The sequence below is a fragment of the Wolffia australiana genome, chromosome 3, assembly GCF_029677425.1.
Source record: "Wolffia australiana isolate 7733 chromosome 3, ASM2967742v1".
Taxonomy (NCBI): domain Eukaryota; kingdom Viridiplantae; phylum Streptophyta; class Magnoliopsida; order Alismatales; family Araceae; genus Wolffia; species Wolffia australiana.
Genome location: NC_135837.1, coordinates 1,290,026 through 1,310,809, shown reverse-complemented (window position 1 = coordinate 1,310,809; position 20,784 = coordinate 1,290,026). Strand labels below are relative to the sequence as shown.

General features: G+C 36.1%; 1 protein-coding gene across 1 annotated transcript; it reads left to right on the top strand.

Moving 5' to 3' along the window:
• Positions 1 to 7,194: 7,194 nt before the first annotated feature.
• On the top strand, positions 7,195 to 13,699 carry LOC144700555 (ribosome biogenesis protein WDR12 homolog). The gene is made up of 8 exons (XM_078571987.1): positions 7,195 to 7,418; positions 7,947 to 8,127; positions 8,541 to 8,635; positions 11,400 to 11,505; positions 11,889 to 12,100; positions 12,318 to 12,360; positions 12,756 to 13,003; positions 13,067 to 13,699. The coding sequence occupies exons 1-8, from the start codon at positions 7,252 to 7,254 to the stop codon at positions 13,446 to 13,448; spliced, it is 1,434 nt and encodes a 477-aa protein (XP_078428113.1). The 5' UTR covers positions 7,195 to 7,251; the 3' UTR covers positions 13,449 to 13,699.
• The last annotated feature ends 7,085 nt before the right edge of the window (positions 13,700 to 20,784 follow it).

The window sequence follows — 20,784 nt, the reverse complement described above, 5'->3', positions numbered from 1 at the left end:
GCTCTCTCTCTCTCTCTCTCTCTCTCTCTCTGCACATACTACCACCCCAGATTTGTGATGATAGTGCACTATCGTCAGGGACAGGGATGTTGGGAAAAGGTCTAACCCCTGCTGTCTTGATTCCGTATGACACCCGGAATGGAAATCAATTCACATAAGTTTTAAATTTCGAGAAAAATATCATAAAATGAAAACTTAGTACATTCATCCTGCATCTTGTCCAACGCGACGAACTGGACTGTTTTCCTGTTCTGAAATGAAAAAAAACCATCTTACCCGTCTGGAAGATGAATTTCTACCTCATCCAATGTGTGAAGCCCTGCACGGCATGGCTCTTCATCCCGGGGATGGAAAAACCATCCCATTCATGTCTGTGTACCATATTGGGGATCAGGGCTGGGAGGCTGGTGATGGAATCTTCTTCATCATCTAAAATTAAAGAGCTACTTGTAATTGGAGAATTAGTAATGTAACTTTTAAAGTAAAGCGAGTTTAGGGTGGTATAGTATAATTCTCGTCCTGATCGTATTGACAGCTGATGAAGGGCTCCTCACTCCAACGGGGAATGGTAAGCAAAGTTGAGATTGGGCAATCCAGGTCAAGGGACTACAACTTGTAGACTGTGATATCATCATGCATACTATAAGGTCTCCAACTTGGTTTACCCAACTGACTTTAGCCCAGTTATCCTGATAGACTCTAACCTTGTAGACCCAACTGACTTTGAGTCAGTCAACGATAACCAACCTCAACTTGTCAACCCTCATTTGGTCCACTCAATTCAAACAAAGTCATCATTGACTTGGTTGACTCCGACTGTGGGGAATAGAGAACTGGTGAACCCATCAACCATTGTCAATATTGACCCCATCACTTTGTTGATCATAGTCAACACCTACCCATTAATCATGGCCAACATCAAATTGATTAACTTAAATACCACAATAAACATTGACCTAGTCAACCCGTTCACCATGCTCAACATTGGCCATGATGAATTCTGCCAATGTAAACACATAAATTGGGATAGATCTAGCCTAGGTCAACCCATCAACTACGGAAAATCTGGCTGAGGCAAATGTCCAGACTATGGTCCTAGTTGCCACCCAAAATTTGGTTTCTGCTCTGTCCAAGGACCCAAATCCCTGACAAAACAATATCACGGGCAGACGAGTGGCATGGATACAGCCCATGACTATGGTTAAACACACTCAAAGGGGCATACCCTCTAGATTTTGAAGACACGATACTGTTACACAGTTATATAGAACATGAACTGATAACTACCTCACTTTATAAGGAGGTCTTACAAGTGGCAGATCCCTTTGAGTTCACCCCAGGGAGATATAACTACTTCAAGGGAACTTTAAGGGTGAAGTGGTCATCACAGCACACATCTATCAAAGCAAGTTTTTTCTATGTGGGCTGGAGAAGGACTTAAAGAAAGTTTGGAGAAAAATTATTTGTAAAATTAAGGGTTATGTTATACACACCTACTCATAGATACCAGAGACATCCGAAAGTCATGAGCTCAACAACCACCATAAGTCCCAAAAAAGATAGAGCCTCATGTACTTTTCACATTTCTTTATGCTCAATGTCCTTGAGGCTATGGCTAGCATAGTTTGTAAACTTATACATCTTGATATCAATGTATAAATTTTCAACCACCTGGATATGCCCAAGTGTGTATAGAGGCCAACTAATTGGACCCCTAAGCACAAGACGATATACTAGACAATAATGTACATGAACTTACTGTGCTTTTTTGGACACATTGCACTATACTAGACTACACTATCCGTGATTGCAGATGGGGACTCTGCCTCTACAAGCAACTACGCTTGTATTTGTCTCACCATTGTGATAGCATGCTAAATGCATCATTATTTCCACACAGTGATCCAATATTATCATGGTGTATATGGAAAAGGTCTTTGGGAAAATTGAATGTAATTTCCTTATCAAAGAATTGAGATTCTTTGGTTTCACTAAATCGTTTGAGGAAATCTCTTTTCCCTATTAGTGATTAGAAAATCCACTCATTTCTTCACGTTCTTATGAGGTCTATGGAAATGTGATTCCACATCATCAACCCTTTTCATCAGATCTGAGTTTATTTTCCAATTATACTGAAAATAAATATCTAAAACCTTATTCAACTGTACAATTCAAATTTTTTTTTTTGATTATCTCATACTCTCTCATATTAGATGATGCAATGCTCTTCTTTAATGGATCAAAACGATCCATTAAAGGATTGATGAATGTAATTATTATGATTGGGCCTCAGTTCAGCTCATCAACGCATAGAAGATCAGTTTGATGGTAGGCCCGTCTACTAGAGTAAAACACATATATATTATGCATCACATGTTCTACTCGCACATACACTTCCATTTGGTTATCTCAGATGCCCCTTATTTCTCAGTCCAACACAGCATCATTGTTTTGATTCCCCATTGTTTTGATTCCAACACAACACAACTCACTGGATGGACAATAGTATCTATCCCTTGGTGGAAAAATCCATTTGATACATCATGAGCATGCTATAGCACATTTTAGTATTGCATTTGGCATTTCTATTCTACACTCTATATAAAAATACTTGAAATATTTCTAAGGTCTGGCTTACTCGAGGGCACTCAATGTCATCATTCAGTCTCTGAAACATCAAACATGTTGACTGATAGGTGAGGGATGTGTAGTGATCATGTGTTCCAAAGATATCCAAAACATGCTTCAAAAGAAGCTAGTCGGATGCATGGGGACTATGACTTTATTCTTGGGTATCTTTGTGTCACCTAATTATGAAAAATGTAATGTTCACATGGTTGATATCGAAGGCCTAAGAGATGTCATACTTGGCGACAACATTGCTTTATTTTTCCCCCTTTGAGCTGCTGGCATGTGGGACAAGGCATGATGGCTGTTCTTATGAATCTTGCTTAGTGGATGCTCCCTGAGAAATTGATGCCACCTTCATGCCCCGTAGCTTTCATTTAGTGGTGGCTCAGCTATTAATGGGCAATACGAGGGTACTCTTGGAGTATCATGGTCTCCCATTAGCACTCCTACACGATGCTTTAGGGATTGAGCTTGAGACATTCAGATCATGTCATATGGACCCTCATGGAAGATGGGAATTTCTCTTATTGTTCCTCTTAGGATATTTTTTAAGAACATTCCCCTACACAAAATTTTGGTAAGCTCATTTCACATCTAGCGATCATCACCAAAGTATCCTTCATCCTGCCACAAATCATGTGTCAAGGTCAACCTAGAGATAAATGAATGTTCATCATTGCTCATTAGCTTGGCTCTTACTATCATTGTTGCCCAAATTTTTGGATGGGTGAAATTATGATGTAATATTCTATAGTGAAATTTCAATATAATATTGGCACCAATTTCTACAAAATTTTTTCCCCACATTTTGGGATATCTCTCCCATGACACTAATTGAGTGTTTCAAGCTGATCTTAGATTCAACGTTGTGCGCTGGGGAACCCCTTACCTACGTACCGCTGTAGCTTAAATACAACGAGAGATTTTTATACGGTGAAATTACTCTCGTTTTATAGGACAACCCATGTGCACTTAAAACTTTATGCGCTGATTCAAGAATTGACTAAGGAGAACCCATCACTGAGTACCACCTGTTGTACGATGATTAGAATGTTTATGTGTGACAATTAGATAATGGGATATCTCACTTACCGGTACTCAAAATATGACTAATTTATGGCTCGTGTGATGACATCCACTGACTCATGGGGTTCTGAAGCTCAACGTGGATGATACAACTGAAACATACCCTAGATTGGCGGCCTTGGATTCTCATTTAAATGTGAATTAGGTTTTATCTTTGTAATCATTTAAATACTCAGTTTTGGAACAACGTCTAGATGAGCTCACAGCTGGATTATGGAGTTTGATTATTATTGAAATCTTAACTTGGGACCAAGTGCTGGATTTCTCTGAACATCTTATTGTAGGTGGGTGTTCCTCTTTTTCCATTATCCCCCACTTCTCATCAGTTGTGGTATGAGTTCCGGAGTTGTGGGTCAACATGGGTATGCAAATAAATCATTATATTAGGCAACAATTAGTAGATTATCTTAAAAGAACATTTTAATAACATTGGTATAGAGAAAAAATAGTCATATATTAATAAAATTTCTGGACCATTGCCTACATCAGTCAAGTATACTTATTCAACAATTTGCCTTATTGATTGGTCGTATGACCTTTGGATAGGCCATCACATATTAATCAATGCTCACCTCGAAATAGTCTTGAGGATGCGCAATGAGACTTTGCCTGTTATAAAACATAACATATAAATTATAAATACTTTTCAAAATAATTGGTTGTGAATATTATCGCATTACTACACATGATATTTATAAAAAATATTTTCCATACTATGGAGATTAGTTTTTATTGTACATTATTGTTTTCCTTTGACCATTAATCATACATAGAAAGTGGCATATGTCTCATAGTATCTTATAGTATCCCTTGTGATAAAAATTTTGTTAATAAAATGCATAATGACAACTCAATAAAGGTTATTTAATTTTATGAGAAATTAGGCAGCCATCATGAAGAAAATTTGGAGTAGAAAAAAAAAGTCAAATACATTTATCTCATGGTCTTATGAGCCTGTAAAAAATATTATTTTCGTTTGTTTAGACATTTTATGGTACAAAGTAAATCTAAAAAAAAATCTCATGACATTTTTTTTTGAATTTCTAAACTCTGTTTTGAAGGAAAGGACTTGGATGCCTCTCCTTTATTAATGACAGAGACATATAATGAAGGAGCAAGTGTGCAGAGATTATGACAATGAATTGTCCATGAAACTTGTAAGTTCATGTATAAAATATTTGCCTTTTATTCCTACATGTCAAATGGTATTTGACTCAACGTATGATAGGATCCAACTTAGAAAAAGGTAACATAAATATTTTGTAGTGTTATTGTTGGAGTTAATGCTGAGTGTGCCCAAAAAGATGATGACCAATTCTGAAGTTTTCCTAAAATCTAAAGTCCAACTTCCTATTAAGATACTTATAATGAAATGAGTATTACCAAAGCCATTAAGACCAAAATTTTCAATGAAATAAGTAGGTGACTCATGGCTTAAACTTCACAAATGAAAAATAAAATCATAACAAAATGATTAACCAAAAATCAACTTCACTAACTTTATATTATATATATTATTTTAAAAAAATGTGTATAAGTTGATAGGTTTTAGAGTTTATCAATTTATATTTTAATCTTAATATTGAAAATATGAATAATTATTTCAATGATTAAAATATTATTATAATTTATTAAGAGATGGAGGGATTTCGATCCCATTTTTGCTTTAAATTATTTTCTTATTGTCCATCATTCGTTGAGTTTGCTCATACAAACATCAATGAGGTCTAATAGTTCATCTATAAAATACTCGATGAGATGAATTATTACATTTTAATTTTGTTACCAAAAGACATAAATCTGTGTTCTGACTTCCATTTTTTCTTTTAAATTTAGTAGATGTTAAAAAATTCCTGTCAAGCCATTCAAAATCTCATTCAATCATCCAATATGTTCCCTCATATTTTTTCATTCATAAATTCTGAATAATTATTGACATTTATCAATAAATAGATTTTTATTTTTCATATTTGGTATGCATCAAATTTATACATGCTTACTTTGCTAGGTCACTTGATTCCATAGTAATTAAAAGAAAACTCACCATTTGGACGGGGTATTATCATCAACTATGCTTGAAAATTTACTAATTAAATTCCTTAATATATAAAACCACATCAACTCACAATAATGATTAATCACATAACTATAAAATACTTGTTTCCTTTGCAAGGAAAGGTCACTTTCTTATCAACAAAATTAAATCCTTTTAATTTTTAGTTATCTTAAATCCAGAATCAAATAATGCCAAATCACTAAGAACTTCCAATATATGTGATCAAACTCAGTTTTAATGTGTTCTGTGCATGGCCATTTTGGTTCATGTGCCTCGAGCTTGTTGGTAAAGTCGACTACAAAAATACTAAGTGAATGATGACAATGAAGAATCATCATCATCAATATCATTCTAAAATCCATCAATTGGTGCCAAATCATCATTTGTTCAACCCATACATGAATGACCATGAAGAGATTGGGGGAATATTATGATCATAAAATGTATCTGGTTTCCAAAATTCATCATCATTCTGGTCCTCATCCTCATCCATCCAACTAAACCATGGATGGTGATTACAATGTCAAAATCTAGGGATGATGAATAAGATGTCAAATTAATCATCATCCTCCAACATTACTCATGGTGCAGGCTTCCCTCAAGAAAACCTGAAATCTTAAATGTCAACATAATCAATTATAAATTTAGCAAAGTCTGTCAAATTAGAAAGAAGTCTACCATAATTTTTATTTTCCAATAATCAGAAGCATCACAGATCAACACTGGAATTAAAATAGGAAGAAATGTCTAAGAAAGTTTTTATTTATCAAACAAATCCGAAACATTTTCATAATTTTAAATTTCATAGTCACTGATCAACATGAGAACGGTAGAAAAGAGGTGTAATTAAAATAAGAAGAAATGTTTAATATAGTTTTATTTATCAAACAAATCAGAAGCATTTTCATTATTTTAAATTTCATAGTCACTGATCAACATGAGAAGCGTAGAAAAGAAGTGGCACTAAAATAAGAAGAAATGTCTAATATAGTTTTATTTATCAAACGAATCAGAAGCATTTTCATAATTTTAAATGTCATAGTCACTGGTCAACATGAGAACGGTAGAAAAGAACTGGAATTAAAATAAGAAGACATGTCTAGGAAAATCTTTATTTATCAAACAAATCAGAAACATTTTCATATTTTTAAATTTCATACTCACTGATCAACATGAGAACGGTAGAAAAGAAGTCTAATTAAAAAAAAGAAAAAAATGTCTAATATAGTTTTATTTATCAAACGAATAAGAAAGATTTTCATAATTTTAAATTTCACAGTCACTGATCAACATGAGAACGGTAGAAAAGAAGTGGCATTAAAATAAGAAGAAAATATCTAATATAGTTTTTATTTATCAAACGAATCACCAGTACATCTATAAATTTGAATTTTACAGTTTTCATTTACAAACTAGTATAAATAGGGGCGCGCTGGTAGTTTGCAAATTCTGCGACGGCGACACTCTCAGTTCGTCCGATGGAAGCAGCCACGGACGGATCGAGGACTCTGGCAGATCTCAACGCTGATGCTCTGACGCACTGTGCTTCCTTCTTAGGCTTATCAGATCTCGCGAGGATGGCCATGGCGTGTAGAACGTTGCACCAGGCCGCTTATTCTGATTCCATTTGGCGCCGATTGTTCCGGTGAGCTCGATTTTTAGCGTTTTTGTTCGAATTCTATGGTAAATGGAAGTTTATTCGTTGTAATTCCTGTATTTGATTAATTAGGAGTTGTAGTGGGTGATCATCTTTGACAATCTATTTCGAGTCGTAATTCATGTATTTGATTAATTAGGAGTTGCAGTTGATGATCATCTCTTACAATCTATTTAGAGTTGTAATTCCTGTATTTGATTAACTCGGAGTCGTAGTTGATAATCATCTTTGACAGTCTATTTAGAGTTTTAATTCTTCTATTTGCTAGATTCGGAGTCTGAATTAATGATCATCTTTGAAAATCTACTTGGAGTAGTGATTCCTGTATTTGATTGATTCAGAATTGTAGTTGATGATCATCTTTGACAGTCTATTTTGTGTTGTAATTCCTGGATTTGATTAATTCGGAGTTGTAGTTGATGATCATCTTTGACTATCTATTTAGTGTTTTAATTCTTGTATTTGTTTCATACGGTGTTTTTAGTTGACGATCGTGTATGATGCATTACTTTTCAGAGAGTCCTGGCCGCAGAATTTCATTCCCCTGGAGACATCTGGTGCGAGGGCAGCGTATTTGGCGAGGAGAAATGCAGTTAGACAGTTCAAGTTCGATGATCCTGTGATGTTCAATTTACCTGCTTATGCACTCCCTCAGAGCCATCTATTATTCGACAGAGATGACATCATTCTTGCGCAGGTCATTGCAGCGATTATTGGTCGGGAATTTCAAATCACAAAATGTCAATCACGATTTGCAACAATACCAACGTGATCACTTGCATTGACGTCAATATTGGGTTATATTACCTATAGACCACGTGGAACATTATTTTTCTCCGAAATAGCTCTTGAATCTAGGTTGATATGTACCTGGAAGACTTATCTTCGAGGTCTTTTTCACTTAATAGTCCGGCAAGATCAGTCTTTTTATTTGGTTTTGCCGTTTTCTTGAGATCTATGGTGAGATCTTATCATCCCTTTCTCGGAGAAACATTTCTAAGTATTGGATTTTATCTCGGGTATTTAGCCTCCTTTTGTGAAAACGTCGATATTTCATATATCATCCCAATAATAAACCCTGTTTGACGATTTATAAATATTCCTTGTCAGGGTTCCTCCATCCAAATTCTTAAAGTTGATACTTCAACTTGGGAAACTACATGTGAAGCCATACGAGCTCATAACTCTAGGATTACATGTGTGAGGTGAATTTGATGCTGCCTATATCTGATTCTATCTTTTTGGGACGATTTTCAGACCTGTTCGTTTGACTTTTGTATTTCTTTGATTTCTCAACCATGCTACATTAGGATTTCGACGCATACATTTTTTCTTAGTTTTCAATTTAATTTGAAATGAGAACACCAACTACGAGTTTGATTACTCTTATTTTGGGTGATAGGTTCTGAGAATCAAAGCTGGAAATTCTCTCTATCTTCCTCATTTCTTGTTCTTAAAAAAAAATCTCCCTCATTGCTTGCTTACCTTTTTTCTTTCTCCCCTTATCTTCAGTTTTCTCAAGTCATACATCAAATGTAGTTTTGGGTTTTGTACCGTTTGAAGTCAGGATTTGGCATCGAGTACATCAATGCTAGAATAGTTTATTGCGGTTTCAATATTTTGTTCTTGGGAGATGATCACCTCCATTATCTTGAGTTTCCTCCCCTGAGATCATATGTTTCATCTATCATTTTGTGAAAAGTCCACCTTTTGAAAACTTCATTCTTGTGTTCTGACTGCTAGGGTCAGAGCCAAATATGAGACATAATGAACGCTTCCCTACTCAGTCACTCGACAATGTTGCCACTACACCTGTGCTGAAATATTTATTACCTACGCTTCAATCACCCAAGCCCGTGAGTGCTGTTGCAGCACTTGCCAATTGCTTTAGCATGCCTGTGGCTATCTCCATCTCAGTTGGAACCCCTCTTTATTGTGACCGCAAGGCCTGCAGTCTCAATGGCATCTCAGACCCATGTCAGCAGCAAGAGCTACTGGTAAAGCTGCAGCTGCATACAGTTGGTTGTATTAAATTTTGAGGGCTCCCCGACACAGATGATGGATACCGGCAGGAGACTGTCATGAGGGATGATAAACTGTGTTTATCCCTGCCTTTGGGCAATCAATGTGATGTTCCAGTTGATCTGGCGTAAAACCAGATATTTAACCCAAGAAGGTGTCAGTTACGACACCGCTAAGGATGGCTTATTGCACTCCCGATACAAACCTTAAGTAACCTTGGTCCATTTCCCTTTCCATGCATTTCCCTTTAAAAATGTGAAGAGCCCCCTTTAGGAGTGGAGCATGAATCATTCAAGAGGTTTCTCCTGACAATATCCAGCATGCTCTAGTTATCTTTTGGCGAAATCCATTCCGCTGCTTTTCCACACCTGGGGATGTCCGTTCTGCCTCTTTTCCTCTCCCTGAAACTTCCATTCTGCAATTCTCTCTTTCTCTCTCTCTCTCAGATTTTTCCCTCATCTTCTGATTAGAACACCCAAGTTTTTATCAATTGGTATCAGATTTACTATCCTCACCTCATGAAACTTCCATCTTATCTCGCCTTACATTGGAATGCCTGGAATATCAGGTTGCCATTCTGGCCACAGAGAGGAGGTGCTTGATCACATCTTACAGAGAGGTGAGAAAAGATGGAAGTGTACTTGGTCACGAAGGTGTGCTTGGTCTCAGAGAGTTGTGCTTGATCACAGAGAGGAGGTGCTTAGACTGCCTCCTACAGCTACAATCATAAAGATGAAGTGGTAAGTCACCTTGTGATGTACTTTAAGTGAATGGAAGCAACGTCAAGCTGCTGCCACCCCAACTGCAGCAACTGCAAGGGGTATCTGATACGAACCTTGTGCTAGGCTCGTATCGGAGGGAGGGTAGAGGACGAGGTAAGGTAGAGATTCCCGGGGTAGAGAGGTGAAAGGAAAGGGCATGAGAGGAGGCTGAGCAGGGGAGATAGGGATCGGCGGGGGGACGAGCCGCCTGAAGATGCGGTGATGCAGAGACTATCGCGAGGACGGGGATCGTAGAGGGAGAGAGGGAGACCAAGCTGAGACGAAGAGAGGGGAGACAAGACACTACTTCATTCTTCTTATTCTTTCTTGGCTGCCCTCCTATAGGGAGGGCATCCCTATTTAAAGGGAAATATATAATAGCAAATGACTAAAATGCCCCTGTGGCCTAAATGACGAAACTACCCCTAGATAGGTTTACGATTCTCTCAAGGATCCTATCAATATCCCGATCTCTCCAGGCATATGTTGGTGGTTCTTTTTCCTATTTTTGTGTTCCCCTATTAATCATTTGAGAATTTCCTCCCCCACAATATGCAGCCTGCCCTAGTTATCTTTTAGCATGTTGATACAAATCTACCCATGAGTTACCGGAGGATGCGCCATGTCAGAAGAGAAGCATGATCATGGCCCTATTAAGGGTGGCCACACGACTTTATAAATCAGAGGGCAAATAACCCGTAAGAGGCATCTGACTGTTATTACCTGGAGCAGTAGAGATTCTCCAATATCCAGCTGAGGGCCAGCTGATCTGGGAAGCTCTCTGACGAGGATGCAGCCGATCCCACAATGTCTGTGTTATCCTTTTATTTTTCCTCTACCTTTCTTCTGAACTATTCTCTTAGCCATTCTTGGAATTTGTCCTGCTGTATTTTCTTGGTGCTAATTGAAGGATTGTTCCCTCTCATTTTTTGGCACTATTTAATTGGATCTTTAGGGAGATCCTTATCACATCTCCCTTCTGCCAGTTGTCCTCTTCAGATGGCATTCATTCTGCGGCTTATCTCTTGATATACAGTTATTGTTTTCTTTCTGCCTGGAGGCTAGGGTTTGGAGGTGCAGAGCCCTACCTCTGATAGAATACTGCCCGTGAAGAGATTATACTAGCTTACTTTTGGATGAGTATTTTATTTTTGCAAAAAATTGAATCTTTTCTTTGGTGACACAGGTTGATTCCTCTCAATGAGACTTTCTTGTTTCGAAATGAGATGCAGAAGAATGAAAATACAATTGTCACCTCTAGTTCAGATCACACAATCCGCCTGTGGTGGAAGGTATTGATCATCTTCTGGAAAAAAAAACAGTACTTGTGTTAATGTCACATTCTTTATTTCAATCTGTTACTGGATCCAGGTACTTGTCATTTCATAGAAATCAATCAATCCATAAAATTGCCTGAAGTTGAAAAGTTATTGAAGTGGAGTGTTACAAGTGGGGCTTGCTTAGTTATTATGTTACTACAATGGATTGTTTCATGGGTTGAACGTAGGGTTTTGACTGTCCTATAAATATGGAAGATAATACCACGTTGTCTGCGTTTTGTGGTTTTACTGATCTACCAAGGAGGCAGACTCCTCCCCATTGCTCTATCTCAAGTTATATTCAGATATCTTCTACTCAGAATTCTGTCCAATTATTATTTCACTGTTTGCTGCAGGGTCGCTCCCAACGTTGTTTCAAGGGACACAATGTCCCAGTGACAACCTTAGCAGATAGGTTGCTTGGTAAATCAGGAACGAAGCTACTTGCAAGTGGAGGAGAAGATGGAAGCATAAGGTTGTGGTCCTTGGGCTCAAGTGTGAAAAGACAACCTTTCGTGGCCACATTCCACGGCCATGAGAGACCTATCTCATTCTTGACCGTTGCGGAGTATGCTTTTCTCTTTCTCCTTGCATTCCTAAAGTCTTTTCTTGTTAAAATGATGTTATGCGTTGATATGATTATAACTCGTTTAAAAATACAGTCCGATTTTGCTTCTGCCGGATAACCCTTTATCTGTTAATCATTAAATCACCCATGATACACTTCCGCCTTTTGACCTCTTCATAGTTATATTCAATTTTAATTGTTTTTTTCTTTACTGTAGGCACAACCCATCACTTCTACTGAGTATCTCCAAAGACGCCAAGGTAAGATACTAAACCCAGTAATTTGTGCATGGCGCAATAGTTTTATTTCTCATAATTTAGGTTTTGAAAATTGACTAGTATAAAAACTACATGACTTGAATCACGTATTTTATCTTTTCCTTGTAGAAACCCCTCTTTTCATAATTCAAAGTATTTACACTTCCTAAGATTACTTTTCTCTCGAGGTAGTTACTGCAATCTGATAAGAAAAATCTTCATCCACATCATTTGTGGATTATCATTTTGCAATCTGAAGGATTTAGAAATACAGGCAGAGTCTTACTAGTCTATACAAAATTGTTTAGATTGCCAATCAGCACAAATCACCATACTTCCTATTTTCTCTCTACTTCTGTTGCAATCCCTGGAGCATGATTCAAGTATCTGATTCCCAGCTAAGAGTGTGGGATGCTACAATGGCATCTCGGTCTTCCTCCTGTGTGGGAATGTCCGCCTTCTCTGGTCACCCAGTGGGCATCAAATGTCACGAATCTCTCTGCTACGTAGCATCTGGCTCCTCTGTCACAGCAGTCGACTTAAGAACGATGAAAAAAGTCTCTGCGATCGCCACCCATCCCCCAAAATTGCACTCCTTTGCCATGGCTCCCTCGAAATCACTCATCTGGACCGGAGGTGACGAGAAGTGAGCATTTTCTATTCTAGACTTGCAAAGCCGATAATCCTGCTAAGTCAAATTTCCTCTCAGGGCTATTCTATGGGATGTGAGGAGGGCCAAGGCTATGGCAGTTTTGGATGGGCATTTGGGCCCGGTTGCGATGATCCATGCAGATGGGTCGAAGGTGGTCACTGGCGGGCCAAAGGATTTATATGTTAAGGTGTGGGAGGCAGACAACGGGGCGCTGGTAAGGTCTCTAGAATGCTACTCTGACGACTTAACGGAGGTGGGGGACGAGGAAGTCGGGCTCTCGGCCATGGCAGTCGATGGCTGTCGAATTGTCACAGGCGGCTTCGGGGAAGGACCACATCTTCTCTGTTTTAGGGATTACTCTAACTCTTCTGTTTTAATAGCTGACCGTGAGCAGGGCCCGTCGTCCAAATTTTGGGAAGAACCGGCGTCTTCCTCTTAAGATGATGATCATGGAGATCAATGATCCGGTATGTGATAATATGAGGAATGTTTCGTGATTTTCTCATTGTACAGGTATGTTGGGCAGAGTTTTGAACATGCTTTTTCTGGCCATTTTTGTAGAATTTTGATAGTACTTTTTAGGGGAGCTCTCCATTTATAGATTTTTGATACATTTCCCTGTTAAAGTTTTTTGAGAAGGCAAACATGCTTTGGTATAATTGGCATTATCTTGCATAATGCATATCGTAATTGTATTCCTTGGCATTGAAGTTTCTCTAACACGGTTGACGTTCGATTCATAAATTTCTATGAGAAATGGTACTAGGTCATAGTGAAGAGCACAAACTGTTTCCAAAATTAGAAGTGACTGGGATTGAACTTATTTGTCTTCGTCTCTCGTCACCTTCCATCTACGAATTTAAGTTGAGATTAGATTTATCTGATTTAGTAATCTCACCACAGTTCTTAAGAGCCTTTAATTTCATTAGGGATATATTGGATTAATGAATTGTCTCCACCTACTGCAACATGACCTAATATCTCATCTATTGCTTAAAGATAACAATACAAATGCCAGTTTTTGGCTTATCACTTGTAATTTTGGCCATAATTTACATATCTTAACCATGGTACGTATTTTTAAAGAAACCATGGTAATTTTTATCATTTAAACTCTGTAAGATTTCAGTCCCCTACATGGTAGATGCATTGATTCCCGGCAGCTCAGGTTTACATTTGAATCCAGCTTTAGTTGGCTTCTAAATTTCCATTTAATTCTTCTATACTAAAAAATCTCAAGTCTGCTCTAGTTGACATTTAATGTAACTTGCCTTTCCCTTGACTTGCGATATTTATTTTCAATCTGAAGTTAAAATATTACTGTTGTTAACATTTGATGTAACTTGCCTTTCCCTTTAAATTTCTTATGAGCTTACATAAATTTCTTAGAAAATGCGCCAGACGAGGGGCAAAAAGAAATGAAGAAGAACACAGGTTAACCCCTTTTCTCAAGCCAAGAATTGGCTTAACTTGGGAAAGGTTTGCCCATAATGATCATTTTCTAAAAGGTCAAGTTAGATAGTAGGCTTTAGAATAATTAAAAAATATATTCTAAATTAGATTGATCCATTAACAAGCTGTAGGCCATACTTTTTCACTAGTATTATGGGATTAAAAGTCCCATAATAATTAAAAATTTAGTAGAAAAATATTGGAATGCATTCAGCGTTATATTTTTGTGTTTCATTGATGCTCAAAATAAATTACAATGCACTGCATTTTTATCTTTTATGTTACGACATTCATCCAGAGATTGTTTTTTGAAGATTGATTGTGCGAGTCTAGAGCTGACTGCTAAAACAAGTTTGTACATCTTTTATGTTGGTTTGTATTGCTAGGGTGAATCCAACGAGGGAAGTTGAACTAGGTGTTTAGAAAATTCAGATTAATACCACGTAGATGCCTACTAAGTTAATATTAATGAATATTACAGAAACAAATAAAACTTGAACTTGTTACCCACTGAAAGGCCCACGGTCGAGGTTAGCTTCTCTTTCTACTTAGCCACCTAGGACTTCATGGAAAAGATTCACCTAAAAATTGTTCTTATGCTTTATTTTATGTTGTTACTAAATAAAGCAAAAAAAAGGATAAAAATGACATAATTTATTTCTCTCAAAATCCAAATTTAATATCTGACTCTTAAGCAAGCTTTCTCTATTTCTAAATTCAGATTACAAAACTCTTTCCAATTTCTAGTTCCACATCTTTCTAAGTTATTCCTTTAATAGCCTAAGTTTCCACCTTTTGAAATTACATTCCTTGGTTTCAAACTATTCTCTCCAATACTGAAATTAGGAAATTCATCCCACAGCTATTCTCTCAAGCTATTCTCAGACTATATTAAGAAAAACGTAGAAGTTCTTACTATACCTGTCCTTTAACTTATCAATTAAATACCTTAGTTTGTTTACTGATATTATGAGTTTTTAGTTGGTTTTAGGCTAATTTTTTAGGTTTAAGATCATCCTTCTAATACCAAATGAGAAAAGATATGTGGTGGGTATAAAATCAAATAATGCTTTCGGTAAATTTCTCTAAATTTTTTAAAATTTAATTTTCTGTTCTTCTTGTTTTATTACTCTGAAGCTTTGTCTGCATAGATGAAAAATTATCAATCAGGAAACTAAAAATTTGATATACCTTCAACAAGATCCCACAGAAAGTAATTTGTTAACTTCTTCCAGAGAGGTCTACTTTTGGAGAAACAAGTAAAATGATTTTAATGAAGTAAAACACATTATTCTTATAAAAATTCAAGTGTTCTGGCCACCATCAAATTAGAAACATGGTGTGCTACATGTATCAAAATTTATCACATTTTTGACCTTAGGTAGAAATATAAATATGAACATTAAAAAGGCAGGTGACAGTTTTACTTCTCATGCAAAATGTAATTTTTTATGATGAGACATAGTTTTGCGCATATAAGCTTGATCATTAGAACGATGTCCCTTGATGAAAATATTAGTCGGAATTAAATGACCAGAATCTCCTTGGAAACCTAGTTTATAAATCTGATTTTTTAGTCCTTGGTCAGTTGCCGACAAGTTATATGTTGAAAATTTTCTGATATCATCATACCTTTATTTTTTTTCCAATAAAATTCATGAATATATTTTCAATTTTTTTTAAAAGGAGTCAAATAACCTTAATGACTTATCCATTGGCCTCCAAAGAATTTCCAGAAGTTTATGAGTATACAATGCATGAATTCCTTCCACAATGTCCACAAGTAGAGTTCAATAAAAAAGTTTAAGAGATGCATATTAATTAAATAATTGACCTAAAACCTACTTGTGGGTATCTCCTTTGATTTGTCAAACTAAGTGCGATCCATCTTGAGTGGACATGAATAATTATTTACTTGACGTAAACTTTGAGGAAGGTGTGTATGATGATAGAAATCTGATATCTAACTTGGTCAAAAACTTGACTTAAGCGGAAGCGTTCTATGATTCTCTTATGAGTTCTAGGGGTTTGAAACTTTTTCTTGAACCTCAAACTCAACTGGATTACAATCATCTATTCATAGTATGATTGTATGAAACACATTTCCATCATAAAGCAAATAAATAACATACCATTGCCATTGGTAATGATGAAATGGTTGAAGTTGATCCAAGAAGCTTTCCTCTTGAAGAAGATGATGGACTTTTGAGCCTCCCTTGTGTTTGGCCTCTACCGGTATCCACACGATCTTCCCTTGGAGGTGAGTTCACTGGTGCTCTCACAGATCCTTCTCTTTGACCCCTCCTTGTTCTCCTTTGCATGCTCTTTGGAATTATGCCAATGCCAAGTGAGGAGGAGGGGAAGGGATGAGAAAAGATGAGAGAGAGAACCAAATTCGACCTGGAGTTGGTTGCTTGTGCCCAGGCCCACATTTCCTTAAATAGGGCTCTCCACATGTCCTTTGGCATTAATTTCCATTATGCCATCAATTAATTATAACTTCACCTCATAAGATCTTATGTGTGTGACCCTATAGGTTCACTTATCATTCTAGTTTAATGACTCTAATAGTTGATGATCATCCAATCAACTTTACCAGTCAATTAAATTCATAACTCACTTATAATTTAATTGACCTTGACCAATTTAACCTAATTGGTTAGTTGAGTCTCCTGCCATGCCATAGGGACAAGCTTCACTTGCATTGGCCTAGAAGACAAATGAATTTCATCCATGCATTTTGCTTCATGAAAACCTTTCTGTTATCAATACCATATCAATATAGTCCTTCATTCATTAATGATCTCATGATTGATATCTGGGATATGGTGGTTCAGTCAAATCCCAATCATATGAATCAATTTTAATATGATTGCATAAGAGATCTCCAATGAATCACATAATTGGAATCTCCTTTATTACTCTGGCCAGAGATTCACTGCAATCTATTAGTGAGACCATAACTTCTATTCATCGAAGTTGAATGATTCCTAATCGGCTATTCAATTACCTCCATGATACTCTAGAAGTGCCCAATCATATTTATACCGGGCCTCTAAATAGAAGCCTTTGTCAACATGATCAAAGCACAATTTTCGTACCACAAGATATCTTTGATACCTTAGGTCAAAGGACCATTGATACTATGACAACATGAATCTTCCTGGTTGACTTAGATGTTTAACCATCCAGGTGATTCATACGGATCAATACAGTGAACTTCTTCTTACCAAGAAGCACCTGACATCCATCATTAGTGTCATCACACAAATGGCTATTGGGAACGGCCATTATCATCATCCAAGTGATCATGAAAGATGTCACCACTCTTTCCGGAATATCTAGTGTCCCTTACTAGACTTCCTTCGAATGGGATTGTTTAGGTTAATGTCCTTTGAGTCTAGTGATCCCTAAATTATGAACTCTTCATAATTCACTCAAATATATGGACGTTACCTGGGACTTCATTAATCATATATGTACAATATAGAAATAATGAAAACAAGAGTCTCGATAGAATTAACTATAAACTCAAGAATGTACTTTGATTGGCTCTTTAGGCCACCAATTCTTACATATGATACATCATAAATGTTATATAAACATCCAAGTTGTGTAAATTGTCAAATGTCAATTATGGATGACACAACCTTAATAAGTTGGAATATGAGATTTGAATAATGCAAACAAATCACATTTATTCATTGAGAATGTAGAAGAGTCATGTGTGTATACAGAAAGAATAGTGGGAGCAGTATAATTTACCAACTTCCATACGTACCAGACATTCTACTAATTGGGAATGATATGTGAATATTATCCTTAATAAGTAAACCCCTGTGAAACTTCTTCATGAAGGGATCTTGGGGAAACAACTTATGTATTAGGGACACAGATCTATAGAGATAAGCATCACCAAAACAATATTGGAACGGAGAACTCCAAAAAAATCTCATGTTGAAGAGACATTGAGTTAAAATATTTATGAAGCATTTCATAAGACTTTTAAAGATATAAAAATAATAGAGAAAATCCCTTGTGCCTCAGCTATCATATTCATTGTATATGTATTTCTATGTACAAGCCCCAATGCGGCATTTACTCTTGGTGTTATGAGAATGATCAGGCTGACTGAAATGAAGAAGAGTAGATAACTATGAAATACATCCTTAAGTTCTTGACAAGAAGGATTTATTTATTATTTATGCATGAGAGCAGCTAAAGCTTTCATGTTACATTGAATTGAGGTTTCAGTCAGACCCAAATGATGGAAAATCTATATCTAAATTATTGTCCACACTGAATAAGGGTCTAGTGTTTGGGAAGAGTTCTAAGTACAGCACTACTACAGACTTCTAGGTGGAATCTGAGAATATTACTGAAGTTGATGCCTCAACGGAGGAAATATGATTGAATAAATTCATCACATTCTTATGTTTACCTTCACATTGTTCTCTTGACCCTAAAACCTTAATCCATTAGTGTGTAACAATAATGGTGCTACTACACAAGAACACATTGAGGTCTGCAAAAAAGAAAATTTTAGAGGCACTTTATTTGATTTAGTAGATCATGCCTAAAGCATACGCCATGGTGGACGAGTTCTATTGATTGACAATATACCAGATCCATAGATGTGATGGATATTATGTGGCTATCAAGCCAACAACACTCCCATGTCATGATTAAATTTATTGAAACAAATATTTATTTATTATTATTCTTGTGTGATGTTTCTTATCAAGTAATTGAGTACATGCAATGACTTAGTGGATTATGATGTGATTATATTACAATGATCACTATTATTTGTATATCTATTTTTAATATTCTTATTTAAAGTATTCTCGAGACATACATCAAACTATCTTAAAAGAATAACACTATCTGAACATTCTCATATGATAGGTATGTATGATCTTGTGGCCATTATTTTAGTTATAAGGAGAAGAGACAGTTGGTGGTCTTTTGGAGGAGTTACTGAATTGATCTGCCTGATTCCCTGAATGATGTAATACATAAATATTAATTAGGCTGATTCATGTCATGATTACATGAGGTCACTATAACTGAGACACTAAATACATCTTATATATAAACGATGGTGTTTTGCTTATGACTCAAGAGTCCTGAATCACGAGATTCAGATCTGTCTTCGATATGATATAGTAAGAAGTACATGTAGGTATCTGAGTATTCAATATGGGATTGTTTTCTCTTGTCCTTAGGATATTTAATCAAGGAATAAGATGCATTAAATCCCTGGTTAGGGTAGTGAAGAAAGTTGGAGTTAACATTCTCAAATAATCCCTGTTGTACACCAGCACTAACTAGAATGGCAACTTAGGGTTGAAAATAACCGATTGGTTTGTTAAGGATTGATTTAACACTAACGGTTGGTTAAGTTTGTATCCTATATGGTGATAAGCGACACATCATGCTTCAGAAGATACATAACAATACACATACTCTATCATAGGACATTCACGATAATCAATTACTATTTGTGTATAATTATTCAATTGCACAAGACTCTCACATGATGTATGGTATGGTTAACAAGACCACTAAAAGATTAAGAAAATATTCCAGGAGAGTTTGAGAAAGTTTAATAGGGTATCCAACATGGTATTGATCATGTGCATACATCTAAATGCATCATAGGTGAATGGGTTGAAAGTACTCTTCTAGGGAGCATTGTGAGAGTGGAACAGATTTCACACAAGGTGATGATTACATATTATGTTTTATTGTTTAATGGGATTAATTTTACATAAATTTTGATGTGAAAATCATTTTTGGATCTTTAATCAAGGCCCACACAACCTAATAAGATGAATGCACTAGCTCAATGGATTTGAACATCACTTAAAAGAAATATATATTTTTTTCGATGGGGATTCACTTTTATCCAAGTGGAATATTTTTTCAAATGTATGTGGCACATAAGATAATAAGATATTCTACATATCTTCAATATTTAATGATATTCATTATAGTGGATCTCGGATGCTTATAAATGAACTCAAAGAATACATGCAAAAACCAAGTGAAATAAGATGATATTACAATACAATTATATGTTGTCTTTAAAAAAGCATTTTAAATAATACTATTTGAAGAAAATAAGGATAGAAAAATATCAAAAAATAATATCATTATCAAGTCCTGCACATATGAAGAGTATGCTTGATCATATAGCCATTTGTGTGGAGACTCTACGGAGTGATAATGGATGCTCTTTTGAGAAATGTTTACACAATTCATCTGTATAAATCCTAGGAGGATATTATACCTAATGTTCAATCAGGTTGATTCAGGTT